General features: G+C 42.2%; 3 protein-coding genes across 6 annotated transcripts in view; 1 reads left to right on the forward strand and 2 right to left on the reverse strand.

Moving 5' to 3' along the window:
• The window catches only part of ptpn9a (protein tyrosine phosphatase non-receptor type 9a), a 37,589-nt gene extending 27,185 nt beyond the window's left edge, over window positions 1–10,404 (reverse strand). The window contains exon 1 of the mRNA XM_017485911.3: window positions 9,745–10,404. Coding sequence (XP_017341400.1) covers window positions 9,745–9,777 — 33 coding nt within the window. The 5' untranslated portion in view covers window positions 9,778–10,404. The remainder of the gene's footprint in view (window positions 1–9,744) is intronic.
• A 1,414-nt stretch (window positions 10,405–11,818) lies between these two features.
• On the reverse strand, window positions 11,819–22,480 carry snupn (snurportin 1). Of its 3 annotated transcripts, none has more exons than XM_017485537.3 (9): window positions 22,352–22,480; window positions 20,311–20,475; window positions 17,837–18,014; window positions 16,585–16,689; window positions 14,654–14,750; window positions 14,460–14,557; window positions 14,241–14,318; window positions 14,069–14,149; window positions 11,819–12,662 (listed from the first exon to the last, which is right to left on the reverse strand). In XM_017485537.3, the coding sequence occupies exons 2-9, from the start codon at window positions 20,466–20,468 to the stop codon at window positions 12,366–12,368; spliced, it is 1,092 nt and encodes a 363-aa protein (XP_017341026.1). In that variant the 5' UTR covers window positions 20,469–20,475; window positions 22,352–22,480; the 3' UTR covers window positions 11,819–12,365. The 3 variants fall into 3 exon arrangements, with proteins under 3 accessions (XP_017341026.1, XP_017341025.1, XP_017341024.1); XM_017485536.3 differs by lacking the exon at window positions 22,352–22,480 and adding an exon at window positions 21,775–21,944; XM_017485535.3 differs by lacking the exon at window positions 22,352–22,480 and having other exon boundaries at window positions 20,311–21,539.
• Window positions 22,481–22,508: 28 nt separating this feature from the next.
• Window positions 22,509–27,317, forward strand: part of snx33 (sorting nexin 33) — an 18,970-nt gene continuing 14,161 nt past the window's right edge. Inside the window, exons 1-2 of one of the 2 annotated variants that reach the window (XM_017485533.3) lie at window positions 22,509–22,672; window positions 22,971–24,642. In XM_017485533.3, coding sequence (XP_017341022.1) covers window positions 23,235–24,642 — 1,408 coding nt within the window. In that variant the 5' untranslated portion in view covers window positions 22,509–22,672; window positions 22,971–23,234. Of the gene's footprint in view, window positions 24,643–27,317 lie in introns of both variants that reach the window. The other variant, XM_017485534.3, reaches the window with a different exon arrangement.

The raw sequence follows: 27,317 nt of genomic DNA on the forward strand, positions 1-27,317 counted from the left end.
GATCTGGGGGAGTCACAATTGCCCACATTCCTCAAATGCCAGGATCTCTTCTTCCACGGACACAGGTCGCAACTTACGACCAACGAGTCGCCCCATTCATCACCTTTTACAAACATTAAGGGGGTGCTAGGGACCTATTCTACCCTGGGGCCCCACGGGGATGGAAAGTCAGATAACAGTCAGAGAAGATAAGAGGCTTGCTCAGGATGACTAATGCTAGAGGTACTTTATCATCTCTGAGAAGCAAATCATCACTTTTTCCACTGCCAAATACAACACAGTCAAAGGAGTAGCTATGGAGCTGTTAGACTATAGAGCTGCATCACTGCATTACACGGGTCACTTTCTGTTCTCAGGAACTCTCAGTCTAGCTGGAAATGGTGGAACAGATTTGGGTTTTCAGGAAACATTTGGGTAGAAAGAGAAAATCTGACAAACTTGATTTTATGGTAAGGGAAAAATTTATTAAATGGGAGGCAAATCCATCGTTTCCACACCCAGGATCGCAGGGAGCCTGGAGCCTATTCAAGGCAACTCTGGGCACAAGGTGGGGGACACCCTGGAAGGTGTGCCAACCCATCGCAGAGCATGATCACTACGGACAATTGGAAATGACAATCAGCCTACAGCGCATGTCTTTTGACTGGGGGAGGAAACCCCTGAAGCACGGGGAATACATGCAAGCTCCACATGCACACAGGACGGAGGTGGGATTCGAACCCCCAGACTCTGGTGGTGCAAAGCAAACGTTCAGACTTTTATCTATCCATCTATCTATATTTTTTCCATTAGCCGGTAAATTTGACCACTTAACGCTTTTTGACCGTTAAAAATGCAAAACGTCCGATAAAATAAACAGTCCGGTTAACACGAAGCCCACGTACATTAGACAAAGTATGTTCACAATTGGACATCTAAAAACAATCTCCGTCTGCGCAAATATTTTCCCCACATGCTTCTGCTGTAATGTGTACTCTGATTGCTCGCATTATTCAACACGCATGCACACACATCTTTGTGCTGGTTGTCTGTCTGTCTCTCTCACCCATTACAGGAGACACCGAAAGCACAAACACACACAAACAAGTAAACTCGAGCTAATGCAACACAGGTGAGAATCACACATTACCTGCCGATTCGACCCGCCTCCTGTCCACCCACAGCTGACGCACGACCACACCCCCACCGACACATTCGCATATACTATGCGTAGTTCAAATCGTTACAGTGCAAAATAAACACCGAAATGAGATGACCGGCAACAGGTGAAATTCAGCTATACATCATGTCAGCTATACAGTTTGGTGCTACACATTCATAGTTTACGTTATTAACAAGGTGAACCGTGTAAGGTCCGAAGGTGAGGCTCAGTGCAGGTGACCACAGGTTATGGTGGAACAGGATGGCATTAACAACACCACAGCGTCAACCAAAATTAAATCGAGAGGCTATCACACTTGACTTACAGTATACTAGAGGCTAACATGACCACAGTGCATTTAAAAAAAAAAAAAATTAGCCCAATCTGGCAACCAACTGTCCTGTCCTCCTCCACTGGAAATGTTCACGGAGCTAGTACGAGGAAGCGTGATTCCCGGTATTGCAGTTCCATATTTGACCTCTAGGTGCAATAACGGTGTATTCGACTAACGGCTGTAAATTTTACGAACTCCAACTTGGGAAAAAATAAAATAAAAAATCACTCTATCACACCTACTCGGGAACTTGGGATGGTCTGCTCAACTCAGAGTTCAGCAAGTGACGTCGAATCAACATGTCCAGCATGAACAGTAAACACAGCAGCGTTCCTGATCTTTAAATGAGTTATACTGTATATACACAAGTATTAGCTTTAGATCAATCATCACACAAACGTACTCGCTTGTTAAAACTGTAACACTAACTGTACAGTTCACTGTTTTGAGGAGGACTTTGTACTAATGATGAAAACAACGTCATTCACAGCTTTCCGCTTCCGTGGTAAGTCGAATGCAGTATAATAACTCTACAGAAGCCTCTTGAGGCAGCGAACATTTGGAAAGGTGAGGTAATCAACAGAGCTTAGGCTTATGTCTGTCAAAAAGCAATCTTTGGTAATTAGCATTTGAACAGAATTTCAAATGTATGGAGCTGCAAATGAGGGCATTTGTTGAATGGCTGATTATATATACATATCTGTCCCAACGGATGAGCAACCACTGCACCTGGTGCAAGCCCCCATCTCCCACTTGTGCTCCATTTTAAGCCAGGACAAACCCAGCTCATGTGAGCACGTTGACCGGCAAGTCAAGAGCATCATCAGTGGGATTATTCTGAAAGAAGGCTTTTGTTGGTGTCTCTGAGGAGCCTGTGCTCTGTGCTGTGATTATAAAACAGGAGATGCAGCAGTATCAGCAGTCAGCTCTTTCACTGGCCTGGAAGGTGGCCCCTAACACACACACACACACACACACACGCATTAATAAGGAACTGAAATAAAGCTTCATCAAAAGTGTCCAAATGTTCAATCAAACTACTGAGAACAAAAAACTGACCGCGGTTGGTAAAAGAACAGATGGTGGGTGTGTTAGAAACCCGTAGCACATCACCACCCGATTACAGTCACTTCTATCTGACATATTATTAAGAGGAATGGTCTGAAGTTTAGGCTTGTCTCAGTCTTGAGGGATTGCATTCTTTGCTCTTTATAGTATTACTGACGGAGGACTAAATGGATCAGTGTGCACTGTGTGTCTGTGGTGTGTGTGTGTGTGTGTGTGTGTATGTGGGGAATGAGGCGAGTGGGATGAGATTAGTTTACTGCAAAGGCTCAGATATCCATGTGGGTAGGAAATAAGAAAAAAGGTTTACAGCTAATACACATTAACTATGTTCTGTCACTTCCTGAAACACATAATCTCCCTCTCTCGCGCACACACACAGCACAGCAAATGCACGATGAAGAGATACAGATGAGGCGTGATCGAGACGTACATAAGCAGTTGGAAGATTTCAGTTTATTTCTACAGTAAACGGTGCTCGATTCAGAAGGTGTGTTGCTCAGTGTAACGCGAACGCGGGCAGTACATGACCCAGTTTTTGTGAAAACAGCCTTAAAACCGATGAGCCTACAGTGATAGGTGTCCAGTTCCCCACCTCCGTGAGCACCCTCTGGTTGACTGATTTAGAAAATAGTGCCATTCTGCATTCTCTGAAGACCCCGAGTATAACTCCACTGACAAACTAGGTGGTATACAGCTGTACCACAAGTCGACACCCGTTCAGTGATCCCGTTCTGATCCCGCGGCGGTGTCATGCTTCCGTGGTTATAGGTTCAAGAAGAGGCAATTACAGGACAGCACGCATCATCAGCAACATCAATCGGGTCCGTTAAAGTATACGTTCTGTTGAATGTTTGATGTAGTTCTGACAGAGGGATCAGACACTGCACATTCTTCACCCTGTCGAGTATCAGATCTGCCAGCTTCACAGGGTTCCTTAAATCCATAGTCTAATGCAGGGGTGTCCAATCTTATCTGGAAAGGGCCGGTGTGGGTACAGGTTTTCATTCTAACCAAGCAGTCTATTGAAAGCCAAGATCAACAGATTAAACAGGTGGAATCAGATCTGGCTCCTGCTTGATTGGAATGAAACCCTGCACCCACACAAGCCCTTTGCAGATCAAATTGGACACCCCTGGTCTAATGCCTCTCAAAGGCAACCCATGTGGCCACATCCCAACACACCTTCTGAATTCGCAGTCTGCTTTTACCAAACTGCCTGGGTGTTTGGTTTACTCTTCAAGCTTTTCTCATCTTTCCCCAGTCCCCATTCTTTACCCAACTGATCCATTATCTCACTTCTTCATTAGTTTTCCCATTCAGGTGATTAGATATAGTGGTGTTAATGTACACCTCACCAGCATAAACTAACTCCTGCAACTTCTTGATCTGTTCAGTACTCCACAGCGGGGTGGCCCTGCTGTTGCCCTTGTTGATATGTACTGACCCAAACTATACCATCCAAATTCCCTGAGTGGACAGTCCAGTCAAGTGAGTGGACTTGGGCCACTAGTGGTTGCCAACCTAGTTCCACAATTTTCACGCATGTAGACCAATACATCAGCCATCCCACACTATATGGCCAAAAGTTTGCCCAAACATGACCATCACAGTATGTAGTTCCCCAAACTGTTGCCACCAAGGTGGAAGCACAGACTTTAATAGGATGTCTTTGTAAGCTGTGGCTTTAAAATTTCCCTTCACTGGAACTACAGCCCCTTTTCCACTGCACGGTATGGCTCGACTCAACTCGACTCAGCTCATTGAACTTTTCTCAGCTTGCTTTTCCACTGCAGTTTGGTGCCGCCACAACGTGGGTGCCATCTTCCACTCGCCTTCACGCAGGAATAACGTGGTATTATCGAAGCCCTGTGCAAATACACGGTCGGCCGTATTCCAAAAGCCTTTACTGTTCACTGAAAACGGACCCTATTAAGGATGTAAAATAACGGTGGTCTAGAACCTTCGTAGTGCTCGATATGATTATGTTAGGTTCAGCCGCGACAGGAGTGACTTTGATAAACAACTGTCTGGAAATCGGTAACAAGCGAGATGTAAAAATCTAAAACAGATTCCTTTGTTGTAATTTTATCTGTAATGAGATGAAATGATACATAATTTACTACAGAAATTATACACACAATTTTTCAGGCGGGAGCACACGTTAAGGAGAATTCCTCACTCCCTCAGCACGTGGCTCACATTTAGTATCGGCTCGGCTCGCTTGGAATCTCGACCAAGGTCGAGGTAAAAAATGTACCAGGTACTATCCACAGTGGAAAGCCCCCAAAAACGAGCAGAGTTGAGTCGTACCGTGGAGAAGCGCCATAAGAGGCCCAAACCTGTTCCAGCATGACGATGCCCCTGCGCACAAAGTGAGCTCTAAAATTGACTTGGCGTGTTAAGTTTGGAGTAGAAGAACTCGAGTGTCCTGCACAGAGCCCTGACCTCAACCTCAATGAACACTTTTGGGATGAACTCGAACACTGACTGCACCCCAAACCTCCTCATCATCTCAACATCAGAGCCTGACCTCACTAATGCTCTTGTAGTTGAATAAACACAAATCCTCACAGCAATGCCCCAAAATCCAGTGGAAAGCCTTCGCAGGAGAGTGGAGGTTATTATAACAGCAAAGAGGGAATAAATCTGGAATGGGATGTTCAACAAGCACATATGAGAGTAACGGTCTACAAACCTGTACGTCTACATTTCTGTATAAATTCTGTATTAAAATGTCTTCACAGAAGGCAATGACAAAAACATTTCAAACAAACTGTGAATCATACAGTCCCCTCCGAAAGTACTGGAACAGCAAGGGGACTCTATTGTCTGAAGACATTTGTGTTTGAGATTAAAAGTTGAATAAATCAGAATTTCAGCCTTCATTTCCTCATATTTACTTCTAGATGTGTTAAACAACTGAGAACCTGGCACCCCATTTTTTCAAGTGATCAGAAATATTGGAACACGTGACTGATAGGTGTTTCTTGATGCCCAGGTGTGCCCTGTTAAATTGGTTGTTCAAAGAATTACTAGCTTTGAATGTCTACTCTTGGTTTGAGCCCTTGGTTTTGCCTGTGAAGACTGTATTTGTTGTTAAAAATAGATAAACCGAGATGAAGACCAGAGAGCGGTCTATGGAAGAAAAGCAAGCCATTTTGTAGCTGAGGGAAACTCTATCAGAGTCATTGTACAAGCATTGGGCATAGCCAATACAATAATTTGGAATGTCCAGTTTGGACTTGGGTCGGCCAAGGAAAGGAACAGCAGTTAATGACAGAAACATTGTGAGAATTGTGAAGAAAAACCCCAAAACTACAGTTAGTGACATCACCAACAACCTCCACAGGGCAGAGGTGAAGGTACCAAATTCATTAATTCAAAGAAGACTTCAAGAGCAGAAATATAGAGGCCACAGCACAAGATGCAAACCCCTCATCAGCAGTAAGAATCAGAAAGCCAGATTGGAATTCACAAAGAAATTCAGAGATGATCCACAAAAGTTCTGGAACCAAGATGGAAAGGGCACAGTGTGAAGAAAGAACGGATCTGCAAGCATGGTGGAGGTCGTGTCATGGCTTGGGCTTGCATGTCTGCTTCGGGGACAGGATCACTGATCTTTATTGATGATGTAACTCATGATGGTAGCAGCAGAATGAATTCAGATTTCTACAGAAACAATCTGTCTTCCAGTTTATAGAGAAAAGCATCCAGTCTTATCGGGAGGAACTTCATCATGCAGCAAGACGAAGACCCAAAACACAACAAAGGACTTTGGAAGGTTTTAGACTGGCCGAGTCAATCACCAGACCTTCACCCAGTCGAGCAGCATTTCACCTCCTGAAGAGGAGACTGAAGTGAGAGACCCCCCAGAACTACTGAAAGAAGCTGCAGTACTAGCCTTGAACAGCAGCAGAAAAGGAGAATGCAGCAGTTTGATGATGTCACTGGGTCACCGGCTTGATGCAGCTATTGCGAGCTAGGGATATGCAACCAAATGCCTTATTTACTGTTTTATTTACTTTAAGACAACCTGTTCCTATACTTTTGCTCACCTAAAAATTGGGTTGCCTGGATATTCCAAGTTGTTTAACACATCAAGATATAAACATGAGGAAATGAAAGCTGAAATTCTGATCCATCGTCTCATACTCGTCTTTTGATCTCAGAACCAAAGGTCTTCAGCGCACAGTGATAAAAGTTGGCCTTGCTGTTCCAATACTTTTGGAAGGGACTGTATATTCTACCTGTAAAAAAACAACAACATTGAAGCCAAATTCTAGTGTAATTGCCTTTAGATAGTTGGTGTCACTGCAGGTCAGCTGACCTCAGTTACTTCCTGAAGAACCATATTTTGCATGCACGTGCAGACACACACACACACACACACACACACACACTTTATAACACTGGAACTGACAAACAGCTTAAAAGTTATGCTCACTGAAATGTAAAACACGGGCCAAGCCGAGACGCGCTGCACGTCAGCGTTACCCTGATCCAGACCGCTCTCCGTCTAAATGTCCCTACAGAATGACAATACTAAACTGGATTAAAACTCTCACTTTCAGCCGCTCCGAATCCTTCAGGAGACCCTTCAAAGCAAACTCTGAAAGGAAGTTCAAAGCCTGTTTCTGGTTAGTTTCAGTGCAGGTTTTAACTCGTTTAACTCGCACTCTGGAAACCAGAGAGTTCTGTGGTCGTATGTGGAAATCGTATTGAGTCAGCGAGACCCGAAAGTGGAAAGGAGCGTCACCGGTGAGGGCAGAATGTTTCTGAAATCTGCGCTATCAGTCAAAAACAAATCTTACTGTAAGTCACGTGTTCAGATCACTAAAATCTTCAGACTTGATGTGTAATAGCTAATTAGGCCTCGCTTACCACATGCACACACACACACACAAACTTTATCTCTGCATCAGACTCGACTTCACTTAACAACCTGGAGCTCATCCAGCTGCTGCTGACTACAAAATAAGCATCAGTCCCTGAGGACCAGATCTCTGGAGCCAACAACATCCATAAAAGGTCCCGATCCGTCCAGCTCTCCATCATCATTATAAACCCTCACACCTGAGAAGGCAGAGAACTGGAACATGGGCTTCATTCTGGGATGGAAAAACATTAAAAATCTACACAGATGTCATGATTTTTGCTCTACAACGTTTCATGTGTGTGAAAAGATTTCGGAGACTGTAGAAAGACGGTTCTCTCTGATGTCTACTCACAAGAACCCTTAATATGAGTCCAACATCATCCACAACGTCCCACACATCAGCAGACCTGTACACACGTACGCACACTCGCGCACACTCTCATACTCTCGCGCATGCTGTCATACTCTCACTCCCGTGCACACTCACTCGCTCTCACACGAGCCTGTCGTCAGCAGTGTCTATTTTTGCATCAGTCGATAGTGAACAGAAAGACGTGCGTCATCAGCTCTGCCCATGTCTCTCTTTCATTTCCCTATCTCTCTCTCTCACACGCACACTCACTCGCTCTCACACACGCTCTCGCACACTCATGTTCACCCACCTCCACGCTCTCGTTCTCGCACGTGCACTCTCACATGCTCGTGCACTCTCACGCGCTCTCTCACACATGCGCTCGATCGTTCACACGCACCCTCGCTCACTCTCGCACACGCTCTCACATGCACGCCCTGGCTCACGCTCACTCTCACACGTGCTCTCGTGTGCACACACGCTCTCATACACTCTCACTCTCTCTCACACACGGTCACTTGTGCACCCTCGCTCACTCTCACATGCGCTCTCTCGCGCCCGCTCTCACGCACTCTCACTCGCCTGCTGAGCCGGGTGATGATACATTCCACAGATGAACTCTCAGTCAAGGGAAATGCTTTTATCAGCTGGCTAATAGAACGGGTCTCTCTGCTGGACTGTGGACATGTCCAGCCTGAGATGTAATTACAACACACACCAACACACACATACACACATCTCAGTATCTTGCACCTCTCCTGAAGCTGCAGCTCCCTTGTGTGAGAGTTTCTGGCACAGAAAAACAAGGGAGGATTTATTTTTCCTATCATGAGAGGAGTCTGAGAGATAAAGACATAAGGCTTGCGTTGTTGTGAAAAAATCATTATGACTATCATCATTAGGAAAAGCTTTGGTTTGGAAGATTGAGGAATGGAAATAATATACAGCACAGCGTAGTGAGGGGGAAACAAATCCCCACATTATTTACTCATTTATGCCCATTAGGCTAGACTACATTTAAATTAGCCTAAGCTAAAGTGCACGAAGCTTGACAAAGTCAGTGTTGTACATTAAGCTACTAAACTGAAACAGTGTAAATAAATAACAGGCAGCTTATATAAGGGCCGTTTCCTGTTGCAGGCCCTGTGTAGTAGGCTACAGCACTGCCCGTTCACTGAGAATGCCACAGGAACATGCTTCCACTTTTATCACAGGATTATTAATATCGTAATTTCAATACTTCTCAAGGGGGAGAAGAAATCTTTACATTGTACACCCCGGTTGAACAAAACCACTTCTGTGACCTAAACAGTGTGAAACTGAGGCTGAATCCCCAACAGCTCAATACTCCCTACACAAGGGCACTACAGAGGAGGACGAGGAGGATCGGTGCTTTATCGTTAGCTTAGTGTATTGTTATATCCATCAGAAAAAGGATATATCTGGGATATTTTTAAACTCTTCATACATCCCATCAGCTTTGGTATGTTCAGCAGAGTCTGTACTGTGAGTCTGAATGGAACACAGCCAAGTTTTAAAAGTTGACACTGAAACAAGACTGGGAAATTCTAGTCTTGATCAGATTTCAAGGAAATCTTGAGACTGAATATATATATATATATATATATATATATATATATATATATATATAAATCACATTTGATGCTCATGACATCACAACATTCATACTGAAAGATAGATTCATTCATGTAGAAGAGTTGGAGCTGAAATTCAAATCACAAACTGCTCTGTGTTTGTGGCCACACATTCACCACCACCTGCATTATTATTATTATTATTATTATTATTATTATTATTATTGAGTCCATTTTGTCATTTTTCTGCGACAGGGCCTGACACAGCACTGGGATACTGACATCCTGCTACATCCACTGAACTCCTATAAGGTTGTTTATTATTATTATTATTATTATTATTATTACCACCACTACTACTACTAAAGGAGCACTTACCTGCTCTTCCTCTGCTGATAAAGTGGCAGCCATCCTTCAGGTCCCTTTCCAGCAATAAAAACACACCTTCCTGTATCTAATCAGTCGAGGAATTACAAGCGAAAAGGCGGATTATAGACTGGTGTCGTGGTCAGCGACCATCAGCCGAGGAAAACTGCAGCACGTTTAAAAGTGTAGACATTTAACACACGCTCAGCGCGAGCTCCAGGACTAACAGCAAACTTGGCATTTTGTCCAAGTTGCGTGACGGTGGAGTGGAGACGCGAGCCTCTGTGCCTTGCATGCGCGCGCGCGCGCTCGCTCGCTCTCTCTCTCTCTCACTCACTCACTCACTCTCTCTCTCTCTCTCTCTCACACACACACACACACACGGAAACCCTTTGCATCAACTCACGAGCGGCTTTTATTATACAGTCAGCCGCTGTTGTGTGTTTTTTTTCTGGCGACACCTAAAAATTCTCCTGATCTAGCCGCTCGTCTTTGCTAAGCTAATATCAGATTAGCACTGCCTCGTGCTCCTGTGTCTTTAGATCCCAGGACGCGTAAACACGGAAACCGGAAACACCCTCTGTGTCTGATTAAACTAAATAAGTTCCCAGCAACATCTGGATTCCTCTTCGTCGCTTTCTGCGTTTTGGCTTCAGTATGGAGGAAGAACATATATATAAATATAAACGCGCCCCCTGTTGGCTACAAAAGCAGATTGTTTGCGAAAGAGAAGCTCCGCCCATTCTCATTCATAAAAAAAATAAGTCTTGGGGACTGACAGGGTGGTGGGTGCCGGCACGCTCTTTACCGCGCATGCGCTAACAACCGCGCATGCGTATAACACACGTATAAAACTTCGGTTATTACATGATGAAACTTCGTTATAATATACAAAGGTGACGCAAACCCTGCAAATGTAAACCTTTATCACGACCCCCCCAAAAGGATAAAGTTTAAAACACTGATGCTCGAGTCCAGAAATTTTGTCGAATCCGATTCCAAGTCATGGGAGTCGAATCCAAGAGTCGATTCCACATAGTAATTGGAATCAGAATCGAGACAATTACTATGTGGAATTGAGTCTTGGAACCGATTCCCATCACTTGGAATCAGAATCTAGACAATATTAGAATAGCATGTTGTTATGCGTACTGTGGCATTTGTTATAATTAATGCTTTAAATGTGGTGGTATGTCTATTTTATAATTTATTGTCAGATTTGGTCAGTCAGAGACAGTCCTATATGAAATAACCTCTGAGGATAATCAGCTTTATTTCAGTGTAATCTTATGCTGTGTACAGATATAGGTATAATAATAATAATAATAATAATAATAATAATAATAATAATAATATCAGAAGCTTTAATTGGGTGTGTGTGGGGGGATAACACTTAGTTCTGTGGAATGCCTGAACAACTTCCTCTATCTGAAAAGGGAAAGGTCATGTTAGAGGCACATTTAGAAACAACTATAACATGAAATCAGGTTAGCACTCAGTCAAGATGCTGATGTGAGAGACCTGTGGTTTTAAAAGAGGGGTTTTGGTATCAGTCACGCGTTGCTTTCCAGGAATGCTGAGCTCATCAGTGTGCAAAAGACCTACTTTTAAAAAATATAGAATAAAAAACAAGATGGCACTGAAATGATTATGTTATGTGTTGAGTACTGTTCTTAAATCACATATCATTAACATACACATACTATACTTTATGTTACCATAACATTCAAATATTGTTCCTAGAATGAATGGAAAACTGAATGTATACATCACAAAAGATTACGATGAGTTTCGCTCCAGCTCGACATTTATTTTATACATCAACTGATGGGCTGACCTAATTTAATTGTTGGTTTACAATTAAGAATTTCAAAGATTTGCGTTTCACTTCTAACAGCGAATATGTTCACAGAATCTGAATGGTTTTGCACACAAATACATTTTGCCAAAGCAAAATGTTTTAGATTTTATTCAGTCGGGCTGCCTATAGGGGAACCTGCACATGCAACTAAAGCTAAATTCTCTTAAAAAAAAAAACCCCAAACAAACAAAAAGGGAAAAGGGTTCCAGAAATATCATAAACGTGTAGAATAAAAATACTTTTATTAATATAGCGTTAAAAGTCTTTCGAGTGTTCTCGTTAGAAAAGTAAGGTCTAAATTTAAAATTTCAAAATGTAATATTCCACATAAGGCATTCATATAGATGATTATATTACATGCACACAGAATGGTGTTTCGCAAATTCTACTTAATTCAAGCATGTGCCTGAGAAACCAAGACGGATTGTCTTTGCTTCTCCGTGTCAACCTGGAGCTACATTAAATAACTCAACAAATCACATTGCTAAAGAAATTTGAACAGTTTTACCTAAAGTTGAAGGCGAAGACAAAAGAAACAAAATGTAAACCACTCTGAAAATGTTGGTCCAAACAGTATGGGAGGTTTAACTGAACAATAACGAATGCCAAATTCATCACCCACTTGTCATGTTTGAAGTTCCACATACGCAGTGCGGAAAGTAAAAAAGCAGTCTCTGAGCTAATCTAAAATCAACAGGGTTTCAGAAAACACTGAATAAATCCCAGAAATCTTGGCATGATACCAAATCAGTAGCTGCTGAGCCGCTAGCAATCAGCTCTCCATGCCTTCTTTCTGGTTGCTGCTTCCTGTTTGCGTCTCTGGCGTGGACAGGTGCTCTAGCTCATATCTCCCGTTCTGATCTGCAGGCCGAACCTGACTGGACGGCTTCTTGTGCTCCAGGATCTGCTGCATCTGGTGTGTAGCGTAGTCCGGCTTGGTGGTGAGAGGGCACTGTGGAACCTCGATACCCAGGATGTCTGGCACCATGTAGGGTCTGAGCCATCCCACCAGCGGTGTGCTGCCTGGGGTGTAGTGAGTCTCACGGTGGTAGAACAGGAGCCCGTCCACCTGAGAAGGGGTCAGGTGCATAGTGAATATTACATATTTGATCTGATCATTATATAAATAACTAGTTTAAAATGATTTGTGTAAACAATTTCAGTCCAGCATTTCAGCTCTGGCCAAGTTGTACCTTGCGAGTCAGTTTAGCAGCTCGGATCTACAAAAAAAAAAAAAAAAAAAAGTGTGGAACCCAAAATACATGGCCTGTTTGGGTTCACTTCCTGCAGTTGGGTTGATTCAATTTACGTAATATTCACTATGCGTACTTAACAATATTCACTATGCTTACGCAATATTTACTACGCTTACGCAATATTCACTACGCAATATTCACTACGCTTACGCAATAGTCACTACGCAATATTCACTACGCTTACGCAATAGTCACTACGCAATATTCACTACGCTTACGCAATAGTCACTACGCTTATGCAATATTCACTACGCAATATTCACTACGCTTACGCAATAGTCACTATGCAATATTCACTACGCTTACGCAATAGTCACTACGCTTATGCAATATTCACTACGCTTACGCAATATTCACTACGCAATATTCACTACGCTTACGCAATAGTCACTACGCAATATTCACTACGCTTACGCAATAGTCACTACGCAATATTCACTACGCTTACGCAATATTCACTACGCTTATGCAATATTCACTACGCTTACGCAATATTCACTACGCAATATTCACTACGCTTACGCAATAGTCACTACGCTTACGCAATATTCACTACGCTTACGCAATATTCACTACGCTTACGCAATATTCACTACGCAATAGTCACTACGCTTACGCAATAGTCACTACGCTTACGCAATATTCACTACGCTTACGCAATATTCACTACGCTTACGCAATATTCACTACGCTTACGCAATAGTCACTATCCAATTTATGAAAGATTGAGTTTGAGTACATTTTCAGCCTGTCAGGTTCCTCAGCCATAGTTTTTTTTTTTTTTTTGCATTGCTTCATTATTTGCAGTGATAAACCAAACCAAATAGCAAACAAACCAAAAGTATCAAATTCGCTCTGATTTGCTTCACTCAGCAAACTGACTAATGTGTGTGAAAGCGCCTTTTATTACACTTCTACAATATCAGGGATTTTCGGTTCTTACACGAGCTAGTGAGTTTATACACTGCTTTATGCACACTACAATGTATCTCACAATAGTATGTCTTGTGGCATATCTTCATTATGTATTTGCCACATCAGCATTTGTTTCCATCACCGTTTATCGCACCTTCTCTGCATCAACCTCTCTGAATATTTACGATTTCTATTCGTTTTGTTTCTAGCAAACAAATTCACATTTTCCATAGACTCATAGAAACAAGTTGTTTTTCAGAACAGTCCAGTTACATGTATGAATACAGCATTCCAATGCTCTTACGCTGAAGCTGTAGTCGTGTGCCAGGGCCTTCTGAATGGACTCTGTTGTACAGCTGATGCTGTTCAGACTCACAAAACGGAACTGCAAACAAGCGTGGGAAAAAGAAAATAATGAGTACATTCAATCAATAATCTACTGTTTAAATCGTCTGTAGTACTGCCAATGAACTTACAGGGTTTCGTTTGCAAATCTCCGACAGTCCTTCTACCTCTTCAACCTTTGACTGCAACCAGTAGAACCGGAACTCAGTCTGTTATTGAAAATTTCAATAAATTCACATTTACTTGGTTGCCAAGTATGCGTGCACTCTAAATAATTCAGCCATTTGTAAAAATCGGGATGTAAAAAGCAACGACAGCGCTGAAATCCCGATAAGAATAAACTGACTCACCGAACAGTCATAGACAGGATGCCCTCTCCAGCACATCACATCCAGGATGTAGTACGTCCTATCCACTTCACTGTAAATGCAGTCTAGGATGGTGTAATCTGTAGGAATTCATAAACCAAACCCAATTACCAACAAGACGGTTGTACTTTTTGTGTGTTTTTAAAATACCTGAAGTTCAGGCCTGTATTACAAACCTTTCCCCATGGCGGAGTTGTGTCTGTTGCCTCCTGGTAGCAAAGAAGGGAAACGATTCACACAGTACCCGCTTTTAGTGTACGATGAAGTGGAGCCCTCGTAAGTAAAAATAAACAAGTTAATAAATAAATATTTAAAAATGAAAATTTGAGGACCATTTAACATGATTTGCAAAGCTCCTGAGCTCGGGTTCCTGTTCGTGGGTTTCATCCCACCTACCGAAAACATGCATGTAGATGAAGTAGCAAAGATAATAGCTAGTAGTAGCTACGCTAAAGATAAATTAATTATGGGTATTCTAATGACATCACATGTACAAAGCCTATTATGTTAAGAACTCGAGTCAAATACGATCATTACGGCTACTGATATGTCAGATTTAGTTTTGCGAACACACTTGTAGCGCCCCCTACTGACCGGCATGTGCAGCTGCATGTCGGTGTGAATTATGCACAGCCAAGCATTAGTATTATAATTGTGTATTGTTTATAAAATAAAAAAATAAAAAAAAATAAAAAACTTTCCAGACACAATTCACAATTTTTGTAATTGCCCCTAGGTGTGAATGAGCGCATGAATGTGTGCTCGTGTGTGTATGATGTCGTGTGTATAATGACTAGCATCCCATTCTCAGCTCAGGCCCAGTGTTCCTGAGCACCAGATCAGGAGTAAAGCACGTACTAAATGTCTGTGGGTCATTAGTGGTGTTTTATATTGGTGCTTAATCAGCGCTCAACATGTCTTCTTGTAGTAGGAAGGCTCAAAATCCAAAGCCTTCTTGTAAGTCATACACATTCACGTCCAGCGTAACACACTTACCATATCAGAGGTAAAACACGACAAGTACCAGAACGACGAAAATGTAAGAGCCTATGAGTCACAGGGACGAACGGAGGAGAAGGAGCTAGGGGACGTGACTCTCAGGCCACTAAACCTTTAAGAACCTTGTTACAGATACAAGGAGGACACGATCATGCAGCTTCTGCTTCATGCAAACAAACAATCGATGAGAACGTCCACGCAAAAGAACCGAATTACCGTTTTAACCACAGCGCTGTTTCTATGGTAACAACTAACTCATCGCCTTGTACGGCAGACGCGTCACATAAATGCATTAAAAAGTGTGTGTAAGTGTTAATACGGTGAATTTTACTGTAAGATGTTTATGTTTAGGAGAATGTAATATTTGAATAAAAAATTCAAAAAGTCTGGTGAGAGAATTTATTTATTTATTTATTTTTAGATGTTCAGCAGCATTAAAGGTAACTATAAATGGATAAATGTGATGTTACTGGAAAAATCACACCATCTCGTCTTTGATTGTGCCAATACAGTGCCTTGCAAAAGTATTCACCCCCTTGTTTTGTTTTGTTTATCACAACCTGGAATTAAAGTGGATTTTTGGGGGGTTATACAACATGCCTACCACTTTGAAGGCCCAAAATATTCCTTATTGGTGACACAAACAATAATTAATAAGTAACAATAATATGGCACACTCAGTCATGTTCTATTCCTGCTGCTAGCATCTAATTAAAATGCGTTATCTACATCTAAATGTAGTATTTTCTTTCTAAATGCTGAAAAGACGTATTGACAGTCAGTGACAGCCCTCAAACCGACTGTTTCCTCAGGACCTTATAACACAAGTTCATGTCCTAGTTTCAGTTTCCTGTTAGACGTGGTATGAGGAACTTCAGGTCGTTTAAATTCTGCTTGCATGCATACATTAAAATCAATATTTCCTAACGAATAAAAGAGCCAGTGGAATGCTGGCCATTATGAAGATTAATCACACCACTAGAGTTCTCGGCTTTTTCATAAAGACAAACACTTCTTTTCGCATCAGCAGTTTTTCAGGCAGTTTGTGGGGGAAATGAAAATTTTCAAAAAATGACTTTTATACATCAGTTATTTCAAAAGTCCAAACCTTAGATGCAACGACGAGTGAGCGTTTCCCTATAGGACAGACCACCAGCAGCCAATCAGCGCTAAGATCCACAGGGACGTCCACCAGCCACTCTGACAACATCAGCTGTACAGAGAGATTAAAGTTTAAACACAGCCCTGAACGAACACTCCACAAGGCCAGTGACGTGTGAAGTGTCTCTGCAATACTCCAACATTATAATTATGATACGAGCTGTAGTAGTGTTAGAAATCAGAGGCAAAGGGCAGGCGTACAAGTGAGTGGAGAATATTTACACCACTTTCAGAGACAGAGAGGCAAACTTGTAAACTGAGATCATTTTTTTACACAGTTAATATCTTACAGTGCACCAAGCTTGAGTGCTGTAATGATATTACCGATGTGATCGTCCCTACATGATATTACGTTGTCACAATATCCAGTGTTGTTTATAACCGATTACACAGGGTCCAGAAAGTCAAAATATATTCAGCAAATATATCGATTCGAATATGTTGAGCAAAATCGGCAAAAATATGATAAAGCTGCTGATAGCGCGGCGAATCTGGAACGATCTGCGCAGGTGTTGTGAACTCCAATATTAACAAACATGTCCTGGAAGCCCCGCCCCCTTTCCCCCATCTCATGCGCTCTCGCTTTCCGTCACTGCAAATGGAGAACATTCATTAATGTGAACTAAAATCTAGCGCTGCATGTTCGACTTGGCGAACACATATATTTAACATTGGTTTACTGTTGATCAGGAACGGCACAGAAAATCTGCGTTCGAAAATGGACAAAAGTAACCAAGCGTCAGATCTAACACCTTACAAACCATGTAAATACTGATGATCAATTAGGACGTGACAAACAATATTTTTATTTATTAATAGGTTGTTTTTGTTCTTTTTTTTTTTTTTTTTTACTGAAAACGAAAATGTCGGACAGGTGAACAGCAGACGACTGATTTCTAAAAGGATTACATGGAAATGTGCTGTTATGTTTTCATTTTTTTCCCCCCCAAACTGTTGACTGCACATTCCTGCAGAATCACTTAAAAATCCACCATCACATTTTTTCAAAAGAATGCACGGCTGGTAATATGATCACTCCTCTCCTCTCCTCTCCTTCAACCTGAAATAATAGAAACGCTGGTCTTTTTTCATGGTCTCGCTTCTAGACGATTAAATCGTTTATGGCGATATTGATATTTTTATTATTAGGCCTAACAGTCTACATGTCATTGTAGTCTACATGTTCATTGAGTTATGACCTGGTTGGCGTAGTGCTTTGGCAACTTTTTGCGTTGCTCAACTTCCATCCCTTCATCTTCCATTTCATCCTGCTGCTGACTTTTCCGTTTCTCCTCCTCTTCCTCCTCGTCACTTCCTGTCCCTGTCCAATCCCCGTCTGCCAAACGACGGGCATGATTCACATAGTTCAGCCTTTTCCTACAAGAAAAGAAGAATTATTTTATGACTATTTTCTATTTGGCCCATAGCATGAAGATTGTCTGACCCAAACATCTGCAGAGCAGCTGTTAACTTGCTCAGTATACAGCTAGAAGAGAATGAGTTAAGTTATTTACAGATATGATAGAAAAACTTACTGTTTTTATTTCTTTAAATGTTCATTATGTCTGAAATGAACGCACACTAGACTGTTATGAATTCTAATGTATTCGCATAATGCAGTTCCCGCTAATTAGAGTTGCTGTTCCTAAATAATAATAATAATAATAATAATAATGAAGGAAATCAACTTTATATACACTACGGGTCAAAAGTTTAGACACACTCATACTTTATTTTTATGATTTTTCCTCCACATTTTAGAATAGTAATAAAGTCATTACAACTCTGGAGTAACACAGATGGAACTATGGGAATTATGTTGTGATAAAAATCCAAAATAAATCTAAATAATTTAGTATTTTAGAATCTTCAGAGTCGGCGCCCTCTTCACCTAGAATTTCCAGAAATGTATTCTCGGCATTTTCTCGACTGATTTCTTGAGGAATTTCCCCGAGACGCTTTTTAAACAGTATTAAAGGAGTTCACGCCGACACCGGACTCTTATCCGCTGCTTTTCGGAATATTTCACTCCGAGTCGTCCGTTTAAAATAAATATTTGTGTGTAAATAAAATGTTAGTTTTCTAATGAAAGAAATGAACACGTCGGCGTGATTATATTTTTGTTCACAACACCGATTTCACACGTTTAATCACACACCTTCAGATCAAAAGCTAAGATCATGAGAAACGTTTCAGTCGAGTGTCCACAAACTTTTGACCCGTGGTGTGTGTGTATTAGGGCTGCGACTAACAATTATTTTCATAATCGATTAGTCAGCCGATTTTTTTTCTCAGATTAATCAGTCGGGGGGGGGGGGGGGGGACTTTCAGTAGCGTTTTTTCGTTTATTTAAAATAAAATCCACAAGCTGAGTTACAAATATAAACTTCATACTAAAACTTTACAGAACAATTATATAAAACTGAAAAGAACCCAATACACACACACACACACACCAGAATATATATATTATTAATTTAGGACAGTAGTTTTATTCTGTGCTTTTTGTGCATCCATAAAAAATGATGAATACTTATACATACACGTTATAGTTTATATATATATATATATATATATATATATATGTGTGTGTGTATATAAACTATAACGTGTATGTATAAGTATTCATATATATATATATATATATATATATATATATATATATATATATATATATATATATATATATATATATATATATATATAGGTATTCATATATATATATATATATATATATATATATATATATTCATATATATATATATATATATATATATATATATATATATATATATAAAAATATAACACTAAGGAGAAGTGACACTGGGCCTCATTTATCTACCTTTCTTGTGTGTAAATGTTGGTGCAAGCCAAACCAAACTACAATTTTCCACCAAACTTTTGTCAGCGCTGATTTTGTTTGTACTTGTGTGCGTACGCTAATCACCTGGAAAGTGCAAAGCTTGCGCCGGACACAGCGAATTTGCATTTAGTGACGCCCACAAAACTCCATAAAAGGACAACTGCACAGACAGCTGGGAGCATGAACTGAACGATCAGGGTAAAGGCTGAAAGACAGACGTGGACTCAATCCTATGGCAATAAGAACATTTAATAATATATAATATTAATAATATTAATAATAATAATTATAATAATAATAACAATAAGTGAGTGCTCTTTACAGCTTATGCCATTTCTTTTGTCATAACCGAATGAGTTGTTTGATTTGTTTTATTAATTTACGAGTTCGCGTGGGCTCTCTTTCTTGCTTTTTATATATTTTTTAATCTATAGAAATAATATAACATGTCCTCGATGGTGCTCTCAGTCTCTGACCTAATGAACTAGCACGAGGAGGTGTTTTTGATTATAAAGCTCTTCTATAAGCTGCTCTGGATAAGGCTAAGTCTGCTAAATGCTGTAAACATAATAAAAAAAATAAGCAATTTAAACTCGACGGTATACTCCAGATATAAAATCCATGCGGTAATCCATGCAGATTTAATGATGTGAAGTCGAGGATTATGGTAGTTCATTTTCTTTTGCTAAATTTACACACACTCGGGAGCACTAGTAGGATACGAACGTTTTTCCCAGTTTACAGGACTTCCAGGAAGACTTGAATTTGCTTGGGTAACAGTATTAACATGTTAACATGCCAGGTACTTACTCCTTCTGCTCCTGCAGGAACTTTCTCCGGCGCTCATCCTGGTCCAGAGCGCTGTACTTGCTCTTGTACTGAGCCAGGCGAGGATGCGGGGCTGAGGTGCTGTTTGCTTCTCTGGTTACACAGAAGCTGGAGGACAGCGCTTCAGTCAAGGAATCCATTACAGACCTACAAATAAGGCGGTACAAGACATTCGTATGGGCTGAGCACACATTCATACAGGCAGACTTCAACAGGAGGGTGGAAAGAGGAGTAACTGCAGGGGTCTTCATTCTTATCCGCAAAGGGCCTGGTGTTGATTCAAGTCTTCATTCCAGACAAATCCACACCTACTCTTCATTTTAAGAGCAAACTGATTTGTTAAACACCTAAAAAGTTTGTGGACACCTGACCATCACACCCCAATCTGTCCTCACCCCATTCTCATTAATATTGACTTGGTTCCCCCGGTTTTTTCCTGTTATAATAACCTCCACTCTACTAGGCAGGCTTTCCACTAGATTTTGGAGCGTGGCTGTGGGGATTTGTGGGCTGGGGTGCGGTCGGCGTTCCAGTTCATCCCAAAGGTGTTCAGTGGGACCGCCGTGGAGGACACTCAAGCTCCCCTACACCAACCTTGTCAAACCATGGAGATCGCTTTGTGCACGGTCGTGCTGGAACACTGAAGGGAAATCGTAATGCTACGCCATTCTATACAATTATTTTGTGTTTCCAAGCTTGTCCCAACAGTTTGGGTGAAGAAACACTTACGGGTGTGATGGTCAGGCGCCCACATACTTTCGGCCATCTAGCTCCTGCTTCTTTTGGGATGAAAACATGTGGACACACTGAAAACTGTTTTAGAATACGACTGGAAAACGGACGTCGAGCCATAACTAAATAAACATTTCATTTTGTTCATTTAGCGGAATTTTGGAAGAGACACAATCTAAGATGGTTAAGAGTCTTGAGCAAAAGGCCCAACTGTGGCTTTCTGGAAGTCCTGGGATGTGAACTCACAACCTACTGATCACCATCTCAGAAACTTAACCGTGTTCCTCCCTGAAATTTATCATTTATAAAATCAATAAGATCATAGATATCCAAGATAGACATAAACACAGCTTGGTAACCGATTAGTGTATGAAAAAAGCAGGAGTGCTAATTAACTACACTCCTAATGGCTCCTTATAGTAGTACACAGTGCAATACCTAGGGAGGACGAGCCCATATTTTATATTAGTGCACATATGAGGGGAATCACTTTTTTCTTATCATATGACTTAACTAGCAGTTTAGCTAACGTTACCCTGTTAGCTAATATATATATATATATATATATATATATATATATATATATATATATATATACACACACACACAGAGAGAGAGAACATAACTTGGCGGAGAGCTAACAGACCGAGCCATGTGCCTAAGCTAAAATGCGGACATGCTAGCTATCATATTTCCGGGCAACGGGACTCAAACCTGCTGCTGTAGACGTGCAGAGATGCAGTAACACTGCTCCTGCTCAGATCACGTTTCTCTCTGAAGCTAGGGTCAGATCCCAAATAGCACTGTCCCTCCCTTATGTTCGTGCACTAGACTGAGGGATAAAACCTGGATTCTACGCTGCACCCAAGTGCACTATATGGTAAACAAGACGCCATTTTGGAATTTACCTACGTCATGCGAGCCGCCATCTTTTTTGCTGGTCGACCAAACGACTTCACGGAGTTTAAGCGTCTGTTCATGCATATGAACACTGAACAAGTGCTGTTGGTAAAACTAAACAAATAAATTCAAAAAATAAATACACGAAATGCGTCGTGTTAATGAGTATTATTAATATTATTATTATTAATAATATACATGTTTTTATTTTCTTCCCCTCCTTAAATCTCAATCCTACAGGTTTATCCACTTGACGGCGACAGAGAGTTAAAAAGAAATCCCATCTCTCGCCTAATAAAGAGGAGATAAATACACCACAGGAAAAACTTTCCTCGATTCATTGGCTCTGCCTCACGTCATGGAAAGATTTGGGATTACGTTTTTACCAAACCTGAAAAGTTGACCGTCCTTTGTGTACTTAAATATGACCTCGAGTTTGTTTCCTTGGCCGGTTGTTATTGTGCTGAAGATGGAGTGAGTTGCGGTGCTGACGGAATGAGGAGTGCAGGAGGCACTAGGACGCGTCCATCATCATCATCATCATCATCTTCGCCGTCTCTCTTACTGGTTTTCTCTCTCTCTCTGTGTGTGTGTGTGTGTGTTAGGACAATGTTTTGATATTTCTTTTTCTTCCTCCTGCCTTGTCCTTCCCCTGAACATGAGCAGACGGCAGGACTACAGCACTGCACTTCTACACCGGGAGTTGTACTTTGTGAGTTAGCCGGTGTTTACATTTGAATTCTGGACCAAAACAGATAACACCGACTTCTGGCTTTGTAAAGTACCTCGGAGATTTCCTTCTTAGAGAAGTCTGAACGCTCAGAATAAGAAAGTGAACCTTACAAACGTTTTCTAGAGCGTTTTTATGACCATCTACTATACTGACTTTGTAGATAGAGTGTAGAAATGTTGTATAAGGGTTGAATCACTGTAGTGAATGCTTTGTTGTTTTCCCCTTGTTTTGTGTGTGTGTGTGTGTGTGTGTGTGTGTGATCATAAATGGCTCACAGGGCAACGAGTGCTTGAGTATTTTTCTTGTGGTATAGATACCACGAGCGAAGTTTCTTTTGCACCTAAGGAAAGATCAGGCAGCATGGAGTGCAGCTCAGAAACCTGCAGCCAGTGATCAGATGAAACTTTGGGAAGGTGTGCTTGTGTGTGTGTTTAGAAGTGCTGGGGAACTACTTGGGAGATGAGTTGACTCGTCAAAACACTACAAGGGATTTGTTACATCTTTGCTTCCACTTTTGTGGCACTACAAGAGCGAAGTTACGATGTCGCTGAAAGCTGTAGCACTTTACACGTTCCAGAGCGAGAACAAAGAGGAGATCAGCATACAGGAGAACGAGGAGCTGGTTATTTTCGACGAGAACTCTGTAGACGGCTGGTTACAGGGTGAAAACAGCCGTGGGGAGAGAGGCCTCTTCCCCGCCTCATACGTGGAGATCGTTCGGCCACGTTCCAACTCGAACCTGACTGACTACTCTCTGAGTCCTGCAGGCTCACCTGGCAAGGAGCCCTTCTTCACCCCCAGTACAAACACCGCTTATTATGACGATGACGACGACGACTGGGACGACTGGGACGACAACTCTACGGTGGTCGAGTACGAAGACCCTCGTCGACCGGTGGGTGCGAACGGGCACGAGCAACAGAGCCCGTACCCTAATCCTAATGTGCAGTACCGTTCCAGGCCCCACATGGAGCGCCAGGACAGCATCTCCAGTTCCAGGAAAGGCAGCATGGTGGGCCGCAACCTCAATCGCTTTTCCAGTTTTGTGCGCTCGGGCGTCGAGGCGTTTGTGCTCGGCGATGTGCCTATGATGGCAAAGATAGCCGAGTCCTACAGCATCGAAATGGGCCAACGTGGACCTCAGTGGAAGGAGAGTCCTCAGCCTTTCATCTGCTCCATCGAGGATCCCACCAAACAGACCAAGTTCAAGGGCATTAAGAGTTACATTTCCTACAGAGTCACCCCCAGCCACACTGCCAGGCCTGTGTATCGGCGCTATAAGCACTTTGACTGGCTGTACAATCGCCTGTTGCACAAATTTACCGTCATTTCCGTACCCCACCTCCCAGAGAAGCAAGCCACCGGGCGCTTCGAGGAAGACTTCATCGAAAAGAGAAAGCGGCGGCTCATCCTGTGGATGGATCACATGACCAGTCACCCGGTTCTGTCTCAGTATGAGGGTTTCGAACACTTCCTCATGTGTGTCGACGACAAGCAGTGGAAACTGGGAAAGCGTCGTGCTGAGAAGGACGAGATGGTGGGAGCTCACTTTATGCTCACTCTCCACATCCCTAAAGAGCATCAGGACCTGCAAGACGTCGAGGAGCGCATCGATACCTTCAAGGCCTTCGCCAAGAAAATGGACGACAGCGTCATGCAGCTGACGCACGTCGCGTCCGAACTGGTCCGCAAGCATCTCGGCGGCTTTCGCAAGGAGTTTCAGCGCCTGGGTAATGCTTTCCAGTCCATCAGCCAAGCGTTCATGCTGGACCCTCCGTACAGCTGCGAGGCCCTGAACAGCGCCATCTCACACACTGGTCGGACGTACGAGAACATCGGGGAGATGTTTGCAGAGCAGCCCAAAAATGACCTGTTCCACATGCTGGATAAACTATCGCTGTACCAGGGCTTGCTGTCCAACTTCCCAGATATCATTCATTTACAGAAAGGTAACGTGAAACTTTTTTATTTTTATACTCATTCACGGATGCAATCAAGCTAACGCTAACATGGGCCGAGATTTTCCCGAAAACATATTTGGCTGTGCTGCGTTGTTGTAGAGCATACTCAACAGGAGAATGTGGAGTTTGGACAGAGATACAGAGTTGTCTCAAATGATATTCCATGTTTTCCAACACAGAGAGCAGCTATATATCAAATCTGGGTCAAAGCTCTTTATTTAACATGTCTGAAGTTTAAAAAAAAAAGCAATAAATATGTTTGAGAGCTTCTCTAACTCTTTGCGTTTGCAGTCAGGTACTTCTGTCTTTCTAAATCATCCACTTCATTCAAATTCACACATCCCTGAACTTTTCATTTTCAGTCAGTTTCAATATAATCTCGAGCTTATCTCTCCCTCCTACCCAACAGCTGTTTCCCCCTACGTCTGCAATATACTCTTAAAAAAAACAAAACGCACAGCGCTTGCCAGATTTTCAGCAAGTTTGTGCTTGCACAGCGAACCTTTAACAAGCAACAGTCATGCCCTTTGAACAGTTCTACATCATCGGAGTTGTAGAGACTCTCGGAGGTTACAAATACGTGGTTATTTTTTGTTATCTATATATATATATATATATATATATATATGAATGCTACGTTGATGAGTCTAAACTTGTTTATTTCTAACTAATCGATCGACGTTCCACTTAAACTGTAATCCATAATCGCAGGCTTGATTTAATTTGCTCCTTGGCTTTCATGTGTAAGAGAATGTGGTGTACAGGAAGGCCGCTTTGTAAACCCTTTGCCCCCCTTTCATGTGCGCTTCGAGGAGTGCTAAATCGTTCTCAGGAGCATAGTAAGAGATGGGAACGCTGCCTTATTGAAGTCTGCAAATCCCAGAATTCCGAGCGTCGCCACCGGGAGAAGCAGCAGATACCTGGAGTCACATGTGGCTCACTAATCATACCTCTTTCTCCTAAATCGCTGCGATCAGTTTATCAGGTGTTTTTCCACTCATTACTGTCTTTTTCCGATAGATGGGTTGCTTTTCTGATGTAGGTGAAATACTGGAATCCCAGAGCTGAGCCTTGAGGGTGCGGCATGGGTCACATATGGGACTGATTTAAAAAGGGGGGGGGGGGGGGGGGGGGGGGCAGGAGAAGAATGAGGTGGACCCTGAAATATAAAACAGAAACATCCACGATGCAGTTTACTCCACACAATTACTTTTATATCATCGGCTGTTAGGTTCGACTATTCTTTCCTCCTGCTTGCTCAGTCTTGATCGGATGGTCTCCTTACTCCATGCTTGACTGATCGAGTCACAGTGATTCATTTCAGAAACGAGAAAAACCACGCTTGTGTAACACTTGCATTGCCATCAGATGGCAAGCCTTCGATTTTTCTGTTGCTTAGAGACCGACACCATTAAACGCACATGTAACGGGTGTACTAAGCAGCTCGGAAATGCACCTGCCGGTGTTCAGTTTCTGTCCGAGGCGGCGTGAGGGACAATAGCCCCGAACCCTTGCTGCATCTCTGGTGTCACGCCGGGCCGGAGTTGGGAAACCTGAGCGTCCTTTTAACTCGCATGCAGACACTGCGACGATATCAGGAGCGATCGAAGAACGCTAATCTGTGGACAAAGTAGAATAAATGAACGAGGGGAAATATTAGTATGCCTCTTTATTAGTGCAGGCTAATCGGGGTGAAATGGGATATCGAGCGCTTGTCCTCAGCTTTTAGGTCTTTCTGAACATATGAAAATATACCTGTTCATGTCTGGAAGTCACACCACCCCTTTAATGTGCTGCCCAGTCTAATGATCTGGTTTCCCAGACTGGGCTAAAGTCATAGCTAGCATGATGGAATGATTAAATGCACTAATATCAAATGAACAAGTTTATGATTTATTATCCTTTTCTTACAAGGTTTCTACCGTAGCACATGGTGTTTCTGCTCTCGACAGGAATTCAGCAAGTCCGTGTCAGTAAAAGGTCCGATAAGATACAGTAGCTGATAATAGTGTATTATGTGTATTATTGCCTTGCGCTCCGGAATATTGTGCTTCGTTTGTGATCAATAGCAAGTTGTAATGACGTCATTTCCCACCTTGGGACACAATTTAAAAAAAATTTTTTTGTGATGGTTGCGGCCAAAAATGCTTGATTTCGCAGTGGCTTTTTTCAAAATTTGCGATGCTACTTGAATTGACGAAATTGCAACTGCAGGGAATTTTTTGGCCTTTCACAGTGATGTTTGTTGGTAAACGAGTGCTTTTAGCTGTACTCGTGTAAAAGAGGGCTTTCGCCGAATGCGCGTCATGGTGACGTCACATGACACGTCTCAGCCCAAACCTGCAGTAATTTTCGAAAATTGGCACGCTCCTCTGAAAATTTTCTCGGTTTTGCGTTAATTTCTGCGGTGGCCCAATCCCAGCTGTCCCAGTACTTGGGACGCAGCACGTGTGTTTGTTTGCTCTGTCAGAGCGCATAAAGCTACATATGAAACCTACTTTAACAGATTCAGAGGGGTACAGGCCTGAGGGGTACAGGCCTGAGGGGTACAGGCCTGAGGGGTACAGTCCTGAGTGATACAGGCCTGAGGGGTACAGTCCTGAGGGGTACAGTCCTGAGGGATACAGGCCTGAGGGATACAGTCCTGAGGGGAACAGTCCTGA

This window comes from Ictalurus punctatus, chromosome 14 (assembly GCF_001660625.3).
Source record: "Ictalurus punctatus breed USDA103 chromosome 14, Coco_2.0, whole genome shotgun sequence".
Lineage (NCBI taxonomy): Eukaryota > Metazoa > Chordata > Actinopteri > Siluriformes > Ictaluridae > Ictalurus > Ictalurus punctatus.